Raw genomic sequence first — 22781 nt, forward strand, 5'->3', positions numbered from 1 at the left:
TGACAGATCTAGAGGAGATCTGTGTGGAGGAGTGGGCCAAAATCCCTGTTGCAGTGTGTGCAAACCTGGTCAAGAACTACAGGAAACGTTTGACCCCTGTAACTGCAAACAAAAGCTTCTGTACCAAATATTAACACTGATTTTCTCAGGTGTTCAAATACTTATGTTCAGCAGTGCAAGACAAATACATTCTTGAAAAATCATACAATGTGATTACCTGAAAAAAAAAATATTATTCTGTCTCTCAGAGTGGGAATGCACCTACAATGTGAATTTCAGACCTCTCCATGATTTTCAAGTGGGAGAACTTGCAAAATCACAGGGTGTTCAAATACTTCTGTTCCTCACTGTAGCTTCTGGGAAGGGATCCATGCCTGTATTAACGACAAACTGGGCTTCCCCAATGTCTGTACCCAGCTGACGAGTCTGCTGGGGATAGCTAATGAGGTTGTTCCCACCAAATTCAGCAGGAAACTAATACAGGATTCTCTTGTTTTATGCAAGGAAAACCATCCTCCTCAATTGGAAACCCCCTAAGAGGCCTACGGTGCAGCAATGGATACAAATAATTAATGCTGATCTTGAGTTATACAAGTTTATTTATGAACGTCGAGGAACCCCAGATCGTTTTATGAAAATCTGGGATCCCTGGATTAGTGCCCAAACGCTGTTGCCTTAGGTGGCTGCGATTATCTGGGCTCTGGCTGATGAGGGCGAGTGTGAATGCAGTACTCTATATTATTCCAGGACCTATTTTGATGGGTGCTACTCACAATATCTTGCTACTATCCACTGATGTCGTGTGCAATGAGCTAACAGAACACTGGTGATTAATCCCATGCTGATCTATGTACTGCTTCTGTGTGATTTGCCTTCCAATGTGTGTTTGTAATGCTTTTTGTTAACATTTAATAAAAAGACTATTAAAAAAAACAACTTACAATTACTTGGCTTGGCACTTGGGGATCTCGGACGCCACTTCAACACTTTGGCCGGGGCTCGGTGGAGCTGATGTGCTTTATCCTAATGAGAAAGATTTCATAATAAGGATTTGGAGAAGGGGCAGAGGGATAGCAGAGCAGGGAGAGGCTGGTGCTGCTACTAGGGGGTCATACTGCAGTGTCCCACTACGTGTGTGTGGGCACTGCTTAAAAGCACTTTTTATCTTAACAATTGTATTATGTGGTATTGTATGACTTTGTATTAATGTATCTGCAAAATCCCTGTTACCAGGCAGATTAGGTGTAATTTAAACATCCCACCACTAGATGGGGATAAAACTTAGGTTCTATATATACCTAGTTCAGGCCTAGTGAGTTTTTTTGGAGGAGATTAGAGCAGATCAGATGTGGGAGAGAATGTAGAGTGAAGACTCCATGACACAGATTAGTGAGTGGAACCAACTTCGCTATGAGGTGATACTAAGATGTGAGGCGCAGAAGAGCGTTTTCCTTCTGTGGGCGGACTATATACTTGCATCCCTGACCATTAGGAGAGAGTTTGCCTCCCTGGAATAGAAACAAGCTTTCCTAAGGAATCATCGGTGATAAGAGCCATTATTGAGGGCCAAAGACACCTTTGCGCATGGTGGAGGACTTATAGCTTCTGGCAGCCACACCATACTTCTGAGAGACAGATGAGTTTACCTGTCCCAATGTTCAGCTTGTAGGGAAAGGACTAGGAATAGGACTGAGCACATCAATAGGAACAAGGTACACCTTACCCACAGCTCTAAGTCAAGCCTAAAAAGCCTAGAAACAGTGGATTTGCAGAATCAACTCTGTTACCATCAAGAGTGTATTTTTGTACTGCTGCAACCAAAGTCATCAACAGTAAAAGTTGTGAGTTGCATCTTACCACTGTCTACCTCATTATTACCACTATTGGTTGTACCACCATTAACGGTACTGGCGTCTGGCGTCACGACAAAAACCATCAAGGGACTCAGCCGCAACAAGCACACCTAACATCAAGGGCACCTCAACCACCATCTTGGCTGATGCTTCCCTACCACAGAGCGTGCCCCGGAGGATTTCCTGCTGTCCACCTCAACACTGTGCTGCCAGCCCAGGGAGGCTTTCTGCTAACCGTGAGTAAACGGATGAACTGTGTTATAATTTGGCCCCTCATCGGTCCACCGTGCACCTCACGTGTTGCCCCTGCCCTACTGGCTGGCTGCAATACCATGGGGGAGTAATAAAGCCCACCATAATGCCCCCCCAGTAGAAATAATTCTCCTTTATAATGTGCAAAAAAATACCCCCTTGTAATGCCCCCAGTTGCGCTAATGTTCCCATAATATGCCAATATAAAATACCCCTTTTTAGCCTCAGTAGATGCCCCTATAGTGCCAGTAAGATGTGCCCTCATAGATGCCCCCCACCATGTGCCAGTAGCCAGAGTGCCCCCCCTTATGTGCCAGCAGCCCCCCTTATGTGCCACTCTTATGTGCCAGTATTGTAATATATATATATATATATATATATATATATATACTTACCTCCTCCAGGATCCGATGCAGGCCTCTTCCGGCCTGTGTCCCTCGCTGGCTCAGGCGGCGCGATGACGTCATCGCGCCGCCTTCATCGGCCTCTGATAGGCTGCCAGCACTAGGCCGGCAACCGATCCGAGGAACAGGGAGGTGACACACCTCACCCTCCCCTGCCGGCTGCCGCAGCACAGAGATTTGTATCGCCGTCCTGAGGACTATAAAGATGAGTGAGCGCTTCCTGGTCACAGCAGCGGTCGGCGGCTCAGATCATTCCGGGACACTGCATTGTACCCGAATGAGGGTGACCAGGACCCGGGACAGACTCTCCAAATGCGGGACTGTCCCGGGCAATCCGGAACACGTGGTCACCCTAATGGGGACTAGGTATTGCGGATGTGCTAGCGGCCATCTAGCAACCCATGTCCTCAGCTCTATACCCAAAATCCCGGTGACAGGTTCCCTTTAACGCACCTTAATCCACTTGTTTGCGCAGCCCGGCTTCTCTTTTTTCTTCTTCTTCTTTGCTGTGCAGGAGGGAAAGGACCTGTGGTGACGTCTCTGTGCTCATCACATGGTCCATCACATGATCCATCACATGATCCATCAATAGTCCTTTACCCAGGTCCTGAAGAAAGAAGAGAAGCCGGGCTGCGCGAACAAGTAGATTAAGGTGAGTTAAAAAATAAAATAAAAAATTTAACCCCTCCAACCCTATTTTACAAAGCATTCTGTATTAAGAATGCTATTATTTTCCCTTATAACATGATTATAAGGGAAAATAATAGCATCTACACAACATCTAACCCGAACTTCTGTGAAGAAGTTCGGGTTTGGTTACCAAACATGCCGATTTTTCTCACGCGCGTGCAAAATGCATTAAAATGTTTTGCACTCGCACGGAAAAATCGCACATTTTCCCGCGACCCACCTGCGTCTTATCCGGCCCAAATCCATGACACCTGTGTGAAAGAACCCTTAGTCCACAGTTTATAATTATCGTTTATGCTTCTGGCTTTGGCTTCAAAAACCGGAATAGCCTGAGGCTAGTTTCAGAAGAGCGTGTTCGGTCTGGGAAGCATACTCCATGTGACCAGACCAGTGGTGGGCAACCTTTTTTTTCAACTGAGCCAAATATCGCCAAAACCACGATTAAAAATTCTTTGGAGAGCCACATTTTTAAAACCTAAAATATTGCGTCAACAGTACCAGTGAGGACTATTAGGGCTCATGCACAAGACCGTGTGCCCGCCGTTTCCATATTGCAGGTCGCATACGGCGGGTCCGCAATACACGGGCACTGGCCGTGTGCAGCCCGCATCAAGGACCCATTCACTTCAATGGGTCCAGGATCCGGAATATGAGTGCTACAGAGTGCTTCCGTGGAGCTTCTGGCTGTGCCTCCGCACCGCAAAAAAGTAGCGCATGCACTACTTTTTCGCGGTGCGGAGGCACAGCCAGAAGCACCACGGAAGCACACTGTAGCACTCATATCCCCGATCCTGGACCCATTGAAGTGAATGGGTCCATGATGCGGGCTGCACACGGCCGTGTGCAGCCCGCATCATGGACCCATTCACTTTAGCATGCGCTACTTTTTTGCGGTGCGGGCAGTCGGATGCGGATCGTGAACCCCATTCAAGTGAATGGGTCCGCGATCCTCATGCAGCTGCCCCATGGTCTGTGTCCGTGCATTGCGGACGGACCGCTATTTGCGGTCCAGAGCACAGGCACGGCGCCCTTACATTCGTGGGCATGAGCCCAGAGTGTGTTTTTACATACTTTTATATGTACTTTCTTTTATTTGGATCTTAATTATTATTTCATTTAATCTTTATAATTTTTTACTTTTATTAAACGCACTTATGGGGGATATCTGTGGATGACGCACTTATGGGGGATATCTGTGGATGACGCACTTATGGGGGATATCTGTGGATGACACACTTATGGGGGATATCTGTGGATGACACACTTATGGGGGATATCTGTGGATGACACACTTATGGGGGATATCTGTGGATGACGCACTTATGGGGGATATCTGTGGATGACGCACTTATGGGGGATATCTGTGGATGACGCACTTATGGGGGATATCTGTGGAGGGCGCACTTATGGGGGATATCTGTGGATGACGCACCTATGGGGGATATCTGTGGATGACGCACCTATGGGGGATATCTGTGGATGACACATATATAGCATAAGATGCTATATAAGTGCCCTCCACAGATATCCCCCATAAGTGCCCTCCACAGATATCCCCCATAAGTGCCCTCCAGTAAGTAAAGTAATTTATTAGTGGGGGGAAGGGAGGAGGCACATGAAATACATGAAGCCCACGGGGGCACTCGGGAAAGCGGCATTTGATATTTGCCATTCGGTGTTCTTGGAAAGGAGGGTGACCACTTTTTTGCGCGCAGTAATGGCGGACATATTGCTTAAGACTCATAGTCATTGGTTATTATTTTTAAACTTTTATTTTTGAAGAAAATTTTCCACAGCTCACAGAACATTTTCCACAGCTCACAGAACATTTTCCCTCAGAGCCTATGTTCATTTTTGAGGGCTATTCAGACCTTCATCTGTATTATAAAGTACTGTAGAGGGCCCGGCCAGAGGCTATTCAAAACTCACCGCACGTCCGCACAGTCACTGCCGCCTGCTGCTTCTGAGTGTCTGACTGGGAGGGATCCGGAGATGCACGGAAACCACGCCTCCGGGCGGCTCCTCCTCACTCTCCTCTGACACACATGAGCTGCCTACTGCGCTGCGCCGTGCGCACTGCCCCCGGCACTGTTAGATCACATTTTGAATAGGAGGCGGTGGGGGGGCCGGGGGCCATGGGCCCCCCTGGCTCAGGGGCCCGGTCGCAATTGCGACCGCTGCGACCCCTGTAGCTACGCCACTGCATCTCACCCTCCGTCATGCGCCTCCTGCCCCGCCTGCCTGCTTCATTCATAAAGTGGAAGGAGCAGACAGACGGTGCAGGAGGCGCATGACGGACATTTTGCAAGCTTGAGCGGCGCGATATGGCTGCGCGGCCGCCCACCCGCCAGCCCGCACCAAAGAGCCGCATTCAAGGATAAAAAGAGCCGCATGTGGCTCGCGAGCCGCGGCTTGCCGACCACTGGACCAGACTGACCAGGGCTAATCTGACCAAACCCTCTGCATCAGGGCTCATGCTCACGACCGTTGTTTTGCGTTCCGTTTTTCATGGATCCGTTGTTCCGTATCTGTTTTATTTTTTTTTTCTCTCTAATGTAAGTCCTCTTCCGTTCCGTTATTCCACAAAACATATTCGTATGGTTTCCGTATTTGATCTGTTTTTTGAGGATTGGAAACACATGAGCAATGTAGGCTGGGCATAGCTTTTCTACAGTATGGATCCGCAAAATACGGATATGTTCCGTGTGTGTTCCGTATTTTTGGTGGACCTATTGACTTGAATGGGGCCCGGACTGTGATTTGCAGGCAATACTGAATGCACTACTTTTTTGCGGCACAGAAATACGGGAACGGAATGCACACAGAGTACCTTACATTGTTTTTGAGGACCCATTGAAGTGAATGGTTCCCCCTACAGTAGACAAAAAGAACGGAAGCGGAAAGAAAATACGTTCGTGTGCATGAGCCCTCATAGTGATTTATGATGCTATGAGTTACAGGCCACACACAGGTCTACTATCCCATGCTCACAGCATCATTTGAACACAGACCAGTAGCCCCTCAGGCTGGAATTCACAGTGAAATAGATCACTATGAGGTCTCATACACACAGTCGTTGCCCTTCACTTAAATGGGTCCGCAATCTGGAGCTGCAGTGCTTAACGGAGGCACAGAACCCCACGGAAGCACTACAGAGTGCTTCCGTGGTGTTTCTGTCCATGCCTCCGCACCGGAAAAAAATAGAACCTGTTCTATTTTTTTTTTTTTTATGGTGCGGACGGATCACGGACCCTTTCAACTGCAAACTGTGGTCCCCAATGCATGGAACGGCCGCGTGCATGAGCCCTGATGCAGTGAATTTGATTCAGACAAATCATGGTTGGTCTGGGAAATGTGGCTGTTAATGGGATGGTGTTTCACACACTGTCTGTAACCGGCCTTGTGTCCATCAAGTGCAACCTGTAATACTACTATGTTGATCCAGAGGAAGGCAATAAAAAAAAATATTGGATTACACTTATCGTAATCATTTTTCTTTGAGCCTATGACAGCACCCCTGGAGAGACCGCCTGCTCCTCTGGACAGGAAACAGGAACCAGAACCGCCTTTTAAAAGGGGGATCCTCCCCTCTACCTCCAGTCCTTTCTCAAGAACTAAGAAACATAACATCTCAATAACCTCATTCTCTACTCATATATATATATATATATATATATATGTGTGTGTGTGTGTGTGTGTGTGTGTGTGTGTGTGTTTGTGTATATATATATATATATATATATACACACACACACACACCAAAAATATAAACGCAACACTTTCGGTTTTGCTCCCATTTTGCATGAGCTGAACTCAAAGATCTCAAACCTTTTCTACATACATAAAAGAGCTCAAATATTGTTTGCAAATCTGTCTAAATCGGTATTAGTGAGCACTTCTCCTTTGCCAAGATAATCCATCCCTCCTCACAGGTGTGGCATATCAAGGTGCTGATTAGACAGCATGAATATTGCACAGGTGTGCCTTAGACTGCCCACAATAAAAGGACACTCTGAAATGTGCACAGTTTTGCCTTACAGGGGAGGGGGTCAGAAAACCAGTCAGTATCTGGTGTGGCCACCATTTGTCTCACGCAGTGCAACACATCTCCGTGGCATAAAGTTGATCAGGTTGTTTATTGTGGCCTGTGGAATGTTGGTCCACTCCTCTTCAATAGCTGTGTGAAGTTGCAGAATATTGGCAGGAACTGGAACACGCTGTCGTATACGCCGATCCAAAGCATCCCAAACATGCTCAATGGGTGACATGTCCGGTGAGTATGCTGGCCAGCCAAGAACTGGGATGTGTTCAGCTTCCAGGAATTGTGTACAGATCCTTGCAATATGGGGCCGTGCATTATCATGCGGTAACATGAGGTGATGGTTGTGGATGAATGGCACAACAATGGGCTTCAGGATCTCATCACGGTATCACTGTGCATTCAAAAAGCCATCAATTAAATGCACCTGTGTTTGTTGTCCATAACATATGCCTGCCCATACCATAACCCCACCACCATGGGCCACTCGATCCACAACGTTGATGTCAGCAAACAGCTCACCCACACAATGCCACACACGCTGTCTGCCATCTGCCCTGAACAGTGAAAACCGGGACTCACCCGTGAACAGAACGCCTCTCCAACGTGCCAGACGCCATAGAATGTGAGCATTTGCCCACTCAAGTAGTCAGGTCCAGACCCCGATGAGGACGACGAGCATGCAGATGAGCTTCCCTGAGACATTTTCTGACAGTTTGTGCAGAAATTCTTTGGTTATGCAAACCGATTGTGGCTGCAGCTGCCCGGGTGGCTGGTCTCAGACGATCATGGAGGTGAACATGCTGGATGTGGAGGTCCTGGGCTGTTGTGGTTACACATGGTCTGCGGTTGTGAGGCCGGTTGGATGTACTGCCAAATTCTCAGAAACGCCTTTGGAGACAGCTTATGGTAGAGAAAATTAACATTCATTGCACGGGCAACAGCTCTGGTAGACATTCCTGCAGTCAGCATGCCAATTGCACGCTCCCTTAAATGTTGCAACATCTGTGGCATTGTGCTGTGTGATCAAACTGCACATTTCAGAGTGACCTTTTATTGTGGGCAGTCTAAGGCACACGTGTGCAATATTCATGCTGTCTAATCAGCACCTTGATATGTCACACCTGTGAGGTGGGATGGATTATCTTTGCAAAGGAGTAGTGCTCAATAACCCAGATTTAGACAGATTTGTGAATAATATTTGAGAGTAATGGGTCTTTTGTGTATGTAGAAAATGTTTCAGATCTTTGAGTTCAGCTCATGCAAAATGGCAGCAAAACCGAAAGTGTTGCATTTATATTTTTGTTCAGTGTGTGTATATGTATGTATGTATGTATGTATGTGTGTGTGTGTGTGTGTGTGTGTGTGTATATGTATGTATGTATGTATGTATGTATATGTGTGTATATATATATATATATATATATATAACACTGTACGTCTCAGATCTTCTTTGACTGATGGTTCATATCATAGCAACTTATCTAAATGGAATAATATCGAGAATTGAGGCAGGTCTTGCTATAATGATGTATCTTTCTTTTGTATTACAACAACAAGTGTATTTTGTACCTTTTACCTTCATATTGTTAAACCAATAAAAATCATTGAAACACATTGGTGTAGGAGTAAGGGTGCCTTCACACGTGGCAGATTTTGTGGTAGAAAATTCTGCGTCTGAAAATCAGTTCCATTCATTAGAATGTGGCAGCAAGCACATGAATTTCTGCAAGCCCCATTCAGGTGAATGGAACTGATTTTCAGTCACAGAATTATCTGCCGCGTAAGAACGCACCCTAATTCTCCTGCACCTGAAACTGGTGTGAGCATACAGCGCTGCTCCTGCCTGTTCCTGTTACTCTCCCCTAACAGCCTGGCATAGCACATCGATGAGGGAGATTTAGGAGTGAGAAGTCGGCGCTGCTCCTGTCTGTGCCCTCTATGCTCCACTAAAAGCCCAGAATAGCACGTCAGTGGAGGAGATTTTTCCTGCACCATGTGATACACAGAGCTTTTAATGGAGCGTAAACCTCTACGTCACTGCTGCAGCCTTATACACAGGTGGATGACTGGGGCTCTGCTGCTGGAAACGATGGGGGAGAGAAAGGGGAGCATAGGCTGATTATTTCATGACATTTGGTGCCTTTTGTGAAGTTTTTAACTCTGACAAAAGCTTTATTTAATGTGTGATAGTGAAGTGAAGCCAAGATCCAGCTAAGATTGCCTCTGACCCTGCTGACATCATCAGCCCAGCCCATGGCAGCCATCTTTTCTCAAGATCAACTGCAGGACAGCAGCACATCTTAGGCTACTTTCACACTAGCGTCGGGGTTCCGCTTGTGAGCTCTGTTTGAAGGCTCTCACAAGCGGCCCCGAACGCATCCGTCCAGCTACCAATGCATTCTGAGTGGATGCGGATCCGCTCAGAATGCATCAGTCTGGCAGCGTTCGGGTGTCCGCCTGGCCGTGCGGAGGCAAACGGATCCGTCCAGACTTACAATGTAAGTCAATGGGGACGGATCCGTTTGAATTTGACACTATATGGCTCAATTTTCAAACGGATCCGTCCCCCATTGACTTTCAATGTAAAGTCTGGACGGATCCGTCTGAAGCTACTTTCACACTTAGAATTTTTTCTACAATATAATGCAGACGGATCCTGCATTATATGAGCGGATCCGCTCTGAACGCAAGTGTGAAAGTAGCCTAATCCTCTTCACATCCAAACTATTGCCATCACTGGTACATTTAGCATACCTGCCAAATGACCCGGATCTAGTGGCACAGTCCCTGGTTTCAGCGGCTGTCCAGTGATCCAAAGACGGCTGAGGTATGTCCCGCTCTCAACTGTCTGTGTCCTTAGGATGCAGAGACTATTGACTGCAATGGTGAAGCAGGGAGCTCTCTGCACCCTGCTTCACTTTTCATCTTCCCCAGCAAGCACAAAATGGTCACACATCACACCTGCTAGTGGCACAATGTGGGCACCACTACTGTGAAGGGAGCACAATGTGTTCATAACTACTGTGTGGAGCACAGAAGGGCAATAATTACCATGTAGTACAACTAAGGGGACTGGGCCGGATTGAATGTGTATAAATAGGGCAGAATCAGATGTGTGGCTTAGTATTAAAAATCTGTGCGCCGCTGCTATTGTCCATCTTTGTGCTTTTCAAAAGTTTGGGAGGTATGCATTCAGAACGTTAGTATTGCATCATTGTATATTCATATATTGTACTGAATGTATCCTGTATTTTATGCTCATGTTGTACTGTACTGTGTCACTACATATTACCATGTGCTCATTCACTACAGTGCATTCCTTTCTTTTCCTCAGTTTCACCCTATATTTGGAATAAAAGCTGATTTTACTGCAGTGTGAATGAATTATTAGGAAGGAGATTGTCTTGTATCAAGCTAGGAAAAGTATTGCATTCCACCATAGATATATTGCCGCCGACGGTACGGGAGCTGGAGGCTAGGGTACACAATCTGGTTCAAATGGAGAAATACGTCTATCAGAAGAGAGGGTCCATTAAAAAATTTGAGACGGTGTGGTTTTCCTGGATGCAGCATTACAGTGGTATATTTAGCCCATAGGCCAACCATAATATAATGTGTTGTCTTGATATTTCTAGATATTGAGAGCAGGGAGGATATGAGTGTGGAGTGATTGGATGACAAATGCTGTTGGTATGAATGTGATTATGAGATAGGCATGTGATACATGACTTGGGATACGGAACACGATGTATGCATGGTGAGTGTATGGTGAGTTACTGCCGGACTCACTACTAGATCCGTGGACTTTGTTGTTCAATCATTTTATTCAGGCTGAAAATGAAACAACATGTACCAGTACAATGTGGAAAACACCTCATAAATAATAGTAACAGTAATAGGGTTACATAATCTGAACAAAGGTGATCTCCCACTTATAAAACCCACGACATAGATTATTTCCTGAAGCCTATGCATAAACATGAAACCAAGACATACGGGGCAGACAAACACAGCCAACACATATACAACACATAAGGATAAAGACAAACTACAAGGTATCTACCATAAAAGCAAACATCATCATTCTGAAATAACCGGAGATGAACTAGTCCGGTCCAGCCATTCAGAGAACCCCTGGGACCCCTTGAACAGAAGCCATGGTATCCACACCTTCAAATATTTCTGGTCTAGTCCCGCATCTTCTGCAATCAATTCCTCTATTCTACGCATATTCTCGAATGTCTCTAACCATTCTGTCATCTTCGGGACGTCCTGTGACTTCCAATGTCCAGGCAACACCACACGAGCCGCCTGCATAAAAAAATCTCCGGAGGCCCTTTTTAACTACCTGAACGGAACCGGCAAACATTGATAGCAAAGCTTCCTCCGGAGTCCAAACAGATGTCGAACCCGACATACTGTTGTATAATTAATTTAGGGCCGACCAGAAGGGGACAATTTTCTTACACTGCCACCAAATATGGGACATTGTACCCACCTCCTCCAAACATCTCCAACACAGGTCACAGCACTTCGGGAAAAAGGAATGCAAAATAGCGGGGGTCCTGTACCACCTAGAAAGGACCTTAAAGTTCTTTTCTTGCACCCCACAGCATATGGAGGACTTGTGAGACAACACAAATGATTTCTCCCAATGATCCTTAGAGAATACTTTTCCAAGTTCACTTTCCCAAGCCCGAACATAAGGCAAGGAAGAGGCAGGTCCAGCATTCTCCTGCAGCAGCCCATACACCAGAGACACCAAATGCGTAGGTGGAGACGATTGTGAACATACTGCCTCGAAGGGGGTCAGATCCCTAGCAAGAGCTTCCAACGGCCCTAAGGATAGTATGTAATTCCTCAACCCACTATACAGAATCCACGCCCCTCTATTCCCACACCCCGGCAAGTCATCTAAAGTACGGATAGAGGTAACCGCGATCAGTTGCCGTACTCTAATCCCTTCCTCTTTGTGAAAACCCAAAAATTCTCTCCTACCCTTACTCAACGGAAAAGCTGGATTATCAAAAATTGGTGTCATAGGGCTCGGAAAGGATGAGCAACCAAGCGCAGCCGCACACCTGTCCCAAACTTGCAGCACCCCAGCCGTAATAATCGGGAGTTCACCACTACGCAAATTTTTAGGTACCCACAGAAGATTTTGAGGGGGGACTTCTATCTCACTTCTCTCAAACCCAACCCATCTCTTGTTGGAGCTGTTGTGAAACCAGTCTAATATGTATGCAAGAATTGCCGCTCTATGGTATAGCTTAAAGGGACACTGACAGGCCTTCTGAGCATAATTAGCTCTTTATATGCCCCCCTAGGTCTTATAATAAGTTCCCAATTCATATAAGTATTATCCCTGTGCGCATTATAAAACGTTAAAAATAATCTTTATAATCACCTCTCCTTTCTGCCCAAGGGGCGTTCTTTGTGGCGCATTTGTGCCCAGCCGCGTCCCAACTGCCGGGTCCTTAGACACGCCCATCTCATTAGTATTCACTTGGCGCAATGTGATCCCGGCGAGCGAGGGTGCCGGGCGCATGATCTCCGAATGTCGGGGACTGAGAAATACCGCCCAGCGAAGTGAATACTAATGAGATGGGCGTGTCTAAGGACCCGGCAGTTGGGACGCGGCTGGGCACAAATGCGCCGCAAAGAACGCCCCTTGGGCAGAAAGGAGAGGTGATTATAAAGATTATTTTTAACGTTTTATAATGCGCACAGGGATAATACTTATATGAATTGGGAACTTATTATAAGACCTAGGGGGGCATATAAAGAGCTAACTATGCTCAGAAGGCCTGTCAGTGTCCCTTTAATATCAGGGACTCCAACTCCACCTCTATCCTTAGCTCTGAAGAGGAACCTGATCCCCAGCCTAGGTGCAGTCCCAGCCCATATGAAATCTAAAAACATGGATCTCATGGTTTTGAAGAACACACATGGTAGTGGGATGGGGATAGTTCTAAGAACATAAAGAATCCTAGGAAGTACATTCATTTTTAAGGCGTGTATTCTACCAAACCACGACAAGGGCAAGTGCTTCCAAACAGCGAGATCTTTTTTAATCTCCTCTATTAATGCAGAGAAATTCAGGTGGTATAAATTCTCTAAACGGGCAGGGATAGACACCCCCAGGTATGAGATATGATCCGTCTTCCATTGAAATGGAAAAGCTTGTTTCAAGGCTTGCACAGTGGTGTGTGGAACCGTGACATTCAGTATCTCAGATTTGTGGAAGTTCACTTTGAAATTGCTCAAGTCTCCAAATATAGAGAACTCCTTTGTAATATTCGGTAAACTAACCACCGGATCAGTACAGTATATCAGTAGATCATCCGCATATATTGCAATTTTAGACTCCAATGTTCCAAAAAAGAGGCCTCTAATTGACGCATTGGCTCTCAGTGCCCTTGCCAGAAACTCCATGACCAGAATATATAGTAATGGCGACAACGGACACCCCTGGCGGGTCCCATTGTGGATCTCAAATGAGGAAGACATAGCACCATTTACTCTCACCTGAGCACGTGGCTTATTGTATAGAGCCATTATCCTGAGTAGCATATTAGGGCCCAATCCAAACGCCATCAAGGTCTCTCTGAGGAAATCCCAGTTGACGCGGTCAAACGCCTTTTCCGCGTCAACTGAGAGAAGACACAGAGGCAACCCTCCAGCCCGGGCCTTCGCAATATGAGCCAGAGATCTGATAGTATTGTCCCTTGCCTCCCTACCGGGGACAAACCCCACTTGATCCGCTGAAACCAGGGAAGGAATATGAACCTTTAGCCTGTTTGCCAAAATTCTGGCGTAAATTTTAACATCTACGTTGATTAAAGAAATTGGCCGGTAATTACAACAGGCCAAAGGGTCCTTTACTGGTTTAGGGATGACACAGATGTGTGCCGTAACCGCCTGTGCCGGGAACACATCTCCATGGTCCATGGAATTGCACATAGCCTTCAAAGGCCCCAAATCCTCTGCTAAAAACTTTTTATAAAAACGGGGTGTGAACCCATCGGGGCCTGGGCATTTACCGACCTCCAATGTTTTCACTACCCCCTTTATCTCTTGTTCGGTCACCTCCTCCTCCAAGTCCAGGCTATCTGTAGTCGAAAGTTTTGGGCCCTTCAGCTCAGATAGATACTGTCTTATTTTTTGGGCTTTAAGTTCAGTAGCTAAATCCGCGTATTTACCATTCAAGCTGTATAGCTCCTCATAATAGGCCTGGAACTCCTTCAAAATATCCCCAGTAGCATGGACCTTCCCCCCTACCCTACAATTGAGAGAGGGAATGTAACTGGAGGCTGTCCGTGGTCTTAGCGCCCTCGCCAGGACTCTGCCACTTTTATCGCCTAATCTATAAAACAAACTTTTCAATTTGTCTCTGGCCCCCAAATACTTCTGGTCAATGAGTTTCCGCAAGGCACTTCTAGTGTCACAAAGCTCCTGGAACACCTTAGGATCCAGGCTGTTCTTGTGGGATCCCTCTAGATCCGCTACTTTCCGCAATAATTCAACAATCTTAGCGGACCACATTTTCTTAAGTCAGGACGCATGGGAAATCAGGCGACCCCTGATCACACACTTAAGCGCCTCCCACTTAATAGTGGATCTAGAGGAGTCCTCTGCATGAACCTCCACAAACTCCTCAATAACCTTCTTAATGTCAGCCACACACACACTGTCTTTCAATACGTTATCATTCAATTTCCAAGAGCTCTTTGAACGAGTGGGATCACCTAAGTCTAAAGGTCTAAAGCTACCCATGTCATCGAGTGGTCAGAGAAGAGGATAGGCTCTATCGCTGCAGTCGGGCGTAGATCTAATAGCTCGTGTGAAATGAACACATAGTCCAGGCGGTGGTATGAGTTATGTGTCATAGAAAAAAATGTGAACTCCTTCACTGACGGGTGTAGAATTCTCCACACGTCAACCAAACGCATTGAATGCAAGTGTCTCTGGAAGCCCCGGGCCACCCCAGGAGAAATAGAGGACTCACCTGAAGACGTGTCCAATTTAGCCTCCAGAGGGAGATTGATGTCTCCACCCAGAATAATCTTTACGCCGTCCGCAAAGTCCTCCAATGCTGCAAAGGCCGTATTTGCAAAACCACTCTGACCTGTGTTGGGACAATATATGTTAGCAAGAATTAATAATCTGGAGGCAATATTAACTTTCAGAAACAGGTACCGGCCCTGAGCGTCCCGGCAAGTATCCAGAACAGTACAGGGTACATCTTTGTGTATGGCTATGGCAACCCCCCTTGATTTAGATTCAGCGTAGGTACTATGAGCCCATGTGGTAAAGTACCTATTTTTGCATGAAGGGACGTGACCTTCTTTAAAATGGGTCTCCTGCAGGAGGGCAATACCCACTTTCTGTTTATGGAGGTTATATAACACCTGATTCCTCTTGACCGGTTCATTTAATCCATTGACATTATAGGAGCAGACCTTAATGGATGACATAACAACTAAGAGATATGTTTATGCTAGCAGTTGGATACCTAACATATAAGGGCAAAACCAATGCCCTGGGGAAGACAAGACACATCAGGGGAGACGTACAGACGACACATGTAACAAATAAGCCCTCACAGTATGAGGCAATGATAATGATAATTCTTGTAAATAACATTAGGTAGTGGAACAAAGCAACCAACCACAACCCACACATCTAAGGGAGAAGAGGAAGCCCTAGATGACAGAGCAGCCCCCCCTCCCCCATCTCTATATGATAATATGATAATATCAACTGATATTCAAGGAAAAGCTATTCATAAGACAAAAATCTGAAACCAAAGGAAAGAATGCTAAAATACATCCTGCATTAAGTAAACATTATAGGCTCTTGCGGCCCTACCAATTCCTGGCTGGAACTCATTGTGAATCAGCGTGTCCCATATCATAATAACATTCGTCCCCCATAATGTCCTGAACAGAATGAACACATTATGAGCGAACATAACAGGTATATCAGTATGGGACACACTATAACTCACAGAAGTGGCCTACTATTCGACCACTGTGAGAAGTTAGATAACCCCTTGGTTATATAGACCAGCTTCATGGTGACTTCCTTTGCCTAGAAGTCCTTGGGGAGACCTCAGACCATCTTTCTCTCTGTGGCCTTGGGGCAGGCTCCAGGACCAACGGCCACTCCGGTAATGAGACACGTGGGAGTGACAGAGTCTCCAGAAACTTGGGAAGGTCCTCCGGATCTTTGAAAACCGCCGATCTGCCATCTTTCCTGACGTGCAGCTGGAAAGGGAAGCCCCATCTATATGGGATCTCTCTTTGTTTTAGTAAGGTGAGTAGGGGCTTCACCGCCCTTCTAAGTTGGAGAGTGCGTCTAGAAAGGTCCTGTAGAATCTGGACTGCAGAACCTGCAAGCTCAAGAGTGTCCGCTTGCCTGGCCGCTCTTAGTATATCCTCTTTCACTTTAAAGAAGTGCACCCGACACACAATGTCCCTTGGTCTGAAGACGTCCGTGGATTTAGGACCCAAGGCCCTGTGCAGGTGATCTAACTCCACCGGTAGCTGTGCTGAGTCCCCCAGCAGCGTACCAAAGAAGGTCTGGATCGTTGCCTCTAATTCAGACGTGGATATTGATTCCGCTACCCCTCGAATCCGCAGGTTATTCCTGCGATGGCGGTTTTCCAGGTCATCCACATGGGATAGCAGGTGATTGATCTGCTGTGAATGCGCCGACAGTACCTTGTGCTTGTCGTCTAGCTGATCGTGAAAGGTCTCCTGTATCTTCTCAGCAGCCTTGACCCTGGTGCCCAGATGTTTAATTTCCCCTTTCAGGGTTTCCATCTCGGAGCGGTACGTCTGCTCCAACCTCTGTACTGATTGAGCCAGGTCGTCCTTGGTAGGGAGTGCCTGTAAAAACGTGCGGATGTCCCATTCACCGTCTGTAGCACCGGTCGCCGGGCTTCCCGACTCTCTGTCAGCATGCGGCGGGCTCATATTACCAGTGGTCGCAGGCACATTCTTCCCGGTCGCCATCTTGGGCGTCTCTGCAGGCCCTGTGCCGCTCGGTTGAGAACCGAAAAACTTCTCAATCCCGGACCCCTCCGGCTGCTGTGCAGGCTCCTGCAACCCCTTGGCAGTTTTACGGCCCATCATGGATCATAAATGAGCAGGAATTTAGGTGAAAATAGCTGTTCAAGCGGAGATGGCGGGAGAGCTTCACTTCCCTGCGTCCTACTCCGCCATGAGCAAGCCACGCCCCCCCTTCTCCCCGTATTTGTGATCCGTGGACTTTGGACTCTATTGGTCACAAGACTCTGGGAATGGGAGGGAGGCGGGAGTTTGGGGGGGTGGGGGAGGGGGGGGAGGAGTTGGGGAGGGGGAGGGGGGGAGGTAGGGTTACCTTTGTTCTTAATATGCTTGTGAAAATCAAATAAAAATATCTGATTTAAAAAAAGGAAGGAGATTGTCTGCCTGTCTTATGTCTCACTCACACATAAGAAGGACAGAACAATATATTTTTCACATCACTATATTTGTGTATAAAATCGATTTGTCGATTCTAACATCCCTGCTGATTGGACAAATCAATTCTGTAGAATAATTTTGCTCATCTCTATAACATACAGTGGGATGCGAAAGTTTGGGCAACCTTGTTAATCGTCATGATTTTCCTGTATAAATCGTTGGTTGTTACGATAAAAAATGTCAGTTAAATATATCATATAGGAGACACACACAGTGATATTTGAGAAGTGAAATGAAGTTTATTGGATTTACAGAAAGTGTGCTATAATTGTTTAAACAAAATTAGGCAGGTGCATAAATTTGGGCACCACAAAAAAGAAATGAAATCAATATTTAGTAGATCCTCCTTTTGCAGAAATTACAGCCTCTAAACACTTCCTGTAGGTTCCAATGAGAGTCTGGATTCTGGTTGAAGGTATTTTGGACCATTCCTCTTTACAAAACATCTTTAGTTCATTCAGGTTTGATGGTGTCCGAGCATGGACAGCTCTCTTTAAGTCACACCACAGATTTTCAATTATATTCAGGTCTGGGGACTGAGATGGCCATTCCAGAACGTTGTACTTGTTCCTCTGCATAAATGCCTTAGTGGATTTTGAGCAGTGTTTAGGGTCGTTTTCTTGTTGAAAGATCCAGCCCTGGCGCAGCTTCAGCTTTGTCACTGATTCCTGGACATTGGTCTCCAGAATCTGCTGATACTGAGTGGAATCCATGCGTCCCTCAACTTTGACAAGATTCCCAGTCCCTGCACTGGCCCCACAGCCCCACAGCATGATGGAACCACCACCATATTTTACTGTAGGTAGCAGGTGTTTTTCTTGGAATGCTGTGTTCTTTTTCCTCCATGCATAACGCCCCTTGTTATGGCCAAATAACTCAATTTTAGTTTCATCAGTCCACAGCACCTTATTCCAAAATGAAGCTGGCTTGTCCAAATGTGCTTTAGCCCACCTCAAGCGGCACTTTTTGTGCTGTGGGCTTCCTCTGCATCACTCGCGCATACAGCATCTCCTTGTGTAAAGTGCGCCGAATGGTTGAACGATGCACAGAGACTCCATCTGCAGCAAGATGATGTTGTAGGTCTTTGGTGCTGGTATGTGGGTTGACTCTGACTGTTCTCACCATTCGTCGCTTCTGTCTATCCGAGATTTTTCTTGGTCTGCCACTTCGAGCCTTTACTTGAACTGAGCCTGTGGTCTTCCATTTCCTCAATATGTTCCTAACTGTGGAAACAGACAGCTAAAATCTCTGAGACAGCTTTCTGTATCCTTCCCCTAAACCAGTGGTGGGCAAACTTTTTTGTCAACTGAGCCAAATATCGCCAAAACCACGATTGAAATTTCTTTCGAGAGCCACATTTTTAAAACCTAAAATATTGCGTCAACAGTACCAGTGAGGACTATTAGGGCTCATGCACACGACCGTGTGCCCGCCGTTGCCATATTGCAGGCCGCATACGGCAGGTCCGCAATACACGGGCACTGGCCATGTGCAGTCCGCATCAAGGACCCATTCACTTCAATGGGTCCAGGATCCGGGATATGAGTGCTACAGAGTGCTTCCGTGGTGCTTCTGGCTGTGCCTCCGCACCGCAAAAAAGTAGCGCACACGGCACACATGATGCACTTATGGGGGATATCTGTGGATGACGCACTTATGGGGGATATCTGTGGATAACGCACTTATGGGGGATATCTGTGGATGATGCACTTATGGGGGATATCTGTGGATGACGCACTTATGGGGGATATCTGTGGATGACGCACTTATGGGGGATATCTGTGGATGACGCACTTATGGGGATATCTGTGGATGACGCACTTATGGGGGATATCTGTGGAGGGCACTTATGGGGGATATCTGTGGATGACACATATATAGCATAAGATGCTATATATGTGCCCTCCACAGATATCCCCCATAAGTGCGCCCTCCACAGATATCCCCCATAAGTGCCCTCCACAGATATCCCCCATAAGTGCCCTCCACAGATATCCCCCATAAGTGCCTTCTAGTAAGTAAAGTAATGTATTAGTAGGGGGAAGGGAGGAGGCAGGGACACTTGCGGCGGGGCCGGTGCAGTGCCCGGCGGTGGGCACACACCGGGGGCAGCTCCTACCTTTCTGCTGCAGGACATTTCGCTCCAAGTCTCCTGAGCGGTGGCCTCTTCACCACTCCTCACATGGCCGGCAGTGGGCAGCCGAACTAGAGCGCCGCTGCCCGCCCTTCTGCTGCTGTGCGCAGTGTGACATCTCACCCTCCGTCATGCACCTCCTGCCCCGCCTGCCTGCTTCATTCATAAAGTGGAAGGAGCAGACAGACGGGGCAGGAGGCGCATGACGGACATTTTGCAAGCAGCTTGAGCGGTGCGATATGTCTGCGCGGCCGCCCACCCGCCAGCCCGCACCAAAGAGCCGCATTGAAGGTTCTAAAGAGCCGCTTGTGGCTCGCGAGCCTCACTTTACCGACCACTGCCCTAAACCATGATGGTGAACAATCTTTGTCTTCAGGTGATTTGAGAGTTGTTTTGAGACCCCCATGTTGCTACTCTTCAGAGAAAATTAAAAGAGGAGGGAAACTTACAATTGACCCCTTTAAATACTCTTTCTCATAATTGGATTCACCTATGTATGTAGGTCAGGGGTCACTGAGCTTACCAAGCCAATTTGAGTTCCAATAATTAGTTCTAAAGGTTTTGGAATCAATAAAAGGACAACAGTGCCCAAATTTATGCACCTGCCTAACTTTGTTTAAACAATTATAGCACACTTTCTGTAAATCCAATAAACTTCATTTCACTTCTCAAATATCACTGTGTGTGTCTCCTATATGATATATTTAACTGACATTTTTTATCGTAACAACCAACGATTTATACAGGAAAATCATGACGATTAACAAGGTTGCCCAAACATTAGCATCCCACTGTACCTACTGTTCACCCGCAGCCTGAGTATAAGTAGTTAAACCCGCCTTCTGGATTTTGAACCTCAGAGAACTGAAGTTTTGTTTCTGTCTTCCTCTGTCAGCCATGGCGTCTGCTGATGTGAGAGCTGAGCTGGACTGCTCCATCTGTCTGGACACCTATACAGATCCTGTAATGCTGAGATGTGGACACAACTTCTGCCGGGTCTGTATTGATCGTGTACTGGATACACAGGAAGAGTCTGGGGTTAATACCTGTCCTGGATGCAGAGAAGAGTTTCAGGAGTGGCTTGCACTGATGAGATGCTTAGCTCTGCGTAACATTATAGAGAATTTATTGGTTACTCCACATAAAGAGACGGAAACCGGGATCTGCTGCACTTGCTGTGTGGACTCTCCTGTACCTGCTGTTAAATCCTGTCTGATGTGTGAGGCTTCTCTGTGTGAGAAACACCTGAGAGTTCACAGCAAGTCATCAGAACACGTCTTATCTGACCCCAGCACTTCCATGGAGAACAGGAAATGTTCTGTCCATAAGAAGATCCTGGAGTATTACTGCCCTCAGGACTCTGATTGTATCTGTGTGTTCTGCAGTTTGGCTGGAGAACATCAGGGACATCAGTTGGAAATGCTAGATGAGGCCTCTAAGAAGAAGAAAGGGAAACTGAGAAATATTTTCCAGAAACTGTCCACAAAGCGAGAGGAGACTGAGGGAAGAGTCCAGAACCTGGAGGAACGCTGGAGAAAATCTCAAGAAAAAGCATCGGGAGAAGCAGAAAGAGTCACTGCCCTGTTTTCAGACATCAGGGGAGGACTGGAGGACCTGGAGAAGAGGGTCCTGAGTGAGATCTCAAGGCAGGAAAAGGAAGAGTCACTCTCATTCTCTTCTCTGATCCAGAAACTGGAAATACAGAAGGACGAGCTGTCCAGGAAGATGAGACACATTGAGGAGATATGTAACATTACTGATCCACTGACTGTGTTACAGGAACCAGACACAGGTGACTTGTGTGATCCTGAGGAGGCAGGAGGTGATGACATACATAGATGTCTCCATGATGAAGATGATCTGCTATGTGACTGTGATCTCATACACATTACATACATTATGTGACATAATAACAGATATAAGGAGAGGGATCTATATGGAAGGTCCTACAGACATATTACTGGATGTAAACACAGCTGCTAATAACATCCTTATATCAGAAGAACTGAAAACTGCAACCTGTACACAAAATAAGCAGAATCGTCCAGAAAGAGTAGAGAGATTCCAGGATTTTCAGGTGATGAGCAGCAAAAGATTTACCTCAGGACGACATTACTGGGATATGGAGATCAGTGGATCAGGGGGTTGGATGGTGAGAATGTGTTATCCCAGTATTGACAGGAGGGGAGATCAGTCATACATTGGAAATAATAACAAGTCCTGGAGTTTGATGAGGTATAGTAATCAGTATCTAGTGATACATGACGGTAAAGAGATCCAGTTACCTGACAAGATCTCCAGTGATAGTCAGGATATGTCTGGATTATGAGGCCGAGCAGTTGTCCTTTTATGAGCTGTGTGACCCCATCAGACACTTACACACCTTCACTGCCACCTTCACCGAGCCCCTTCATGCTGCATTATATGTATGGAAAGGTTCTATAAAGATATCAGGGGAAGTAGCAACTAGGAGAAACCATCATAACCTATGAAATCTGTCCTGAGACTGGTGACATTATGGAGAGCGCCATGATAAGGATAGCTACGATGAGAAAGGCTGAAGCGTTGAAATTTGTGTTTGGCCCAATAAAATTGATTACACGGTGAGCTGATGTCTCTTCTTGTTGCGTCATGGACAGATTTTATTTCACAAAAATCAATTCAATTTATAAATATTTATGAATATTGGTGAACAGCGTAAAAATAATACAAAACAAAAACTGCGGAAGGAATATTATGAATCATGAATTAAAGGGGTATTCCAGTAAGTAAACGTTATTCCCTGTCCACAGGATGTTGGATAACTATCAGATTAGTGGGGGTCCTACCGCTGGGTAGTACAGTACAGCGCTCAGCTATCTCCGAAACGCCCATAAAAATGAATGTAGCGACCGT

At 46.3% G+C, this 22781-nt stretch overlaps 2 protein-coding genes across 2 annotated transcripts in view; both read left to right on the forward strand.

Moving 5' to 3' along the window:
- Nucleotides 1–22781, forward strand: part of LOC121005778 (E3 ubiquitin/ISG15 ligase TRIM25-like) — a 965623-nt gene that overhangs the window by 873348 nt on the left and 69494 nt on the right. The gene's annotated exons all lie outside the window — the stretch shown is intronic.
- LOC121002981 (tripartite motif-containing protein 14-like) lies at nt 13125–22378 on the forward strand. Its single transcript, XM_040434574.1, is given in 4 exon segments — nt 13125–13134; nt 20707–21778; nt 21780–22190; nt 22192–22378. Coding segments are annotated over 3 exon segments (1593 nt in total). The 5' UTR covers nt 13125–13134; nt 20707–20783.

Source organism: Bufo bufo, chromosome 1, assembly GCF_905171765.1.
Source record: "Bufo bufo chromosome 1, aBufBuf1.1, whole genome shotgun sequence".
Taxonomy (NCBI): domain Eukaryota; kingdom Metazoa; phylum Chordata; class Amphibia; order Anura; family Bufonidae; genus Bufo; species Bufo bufo.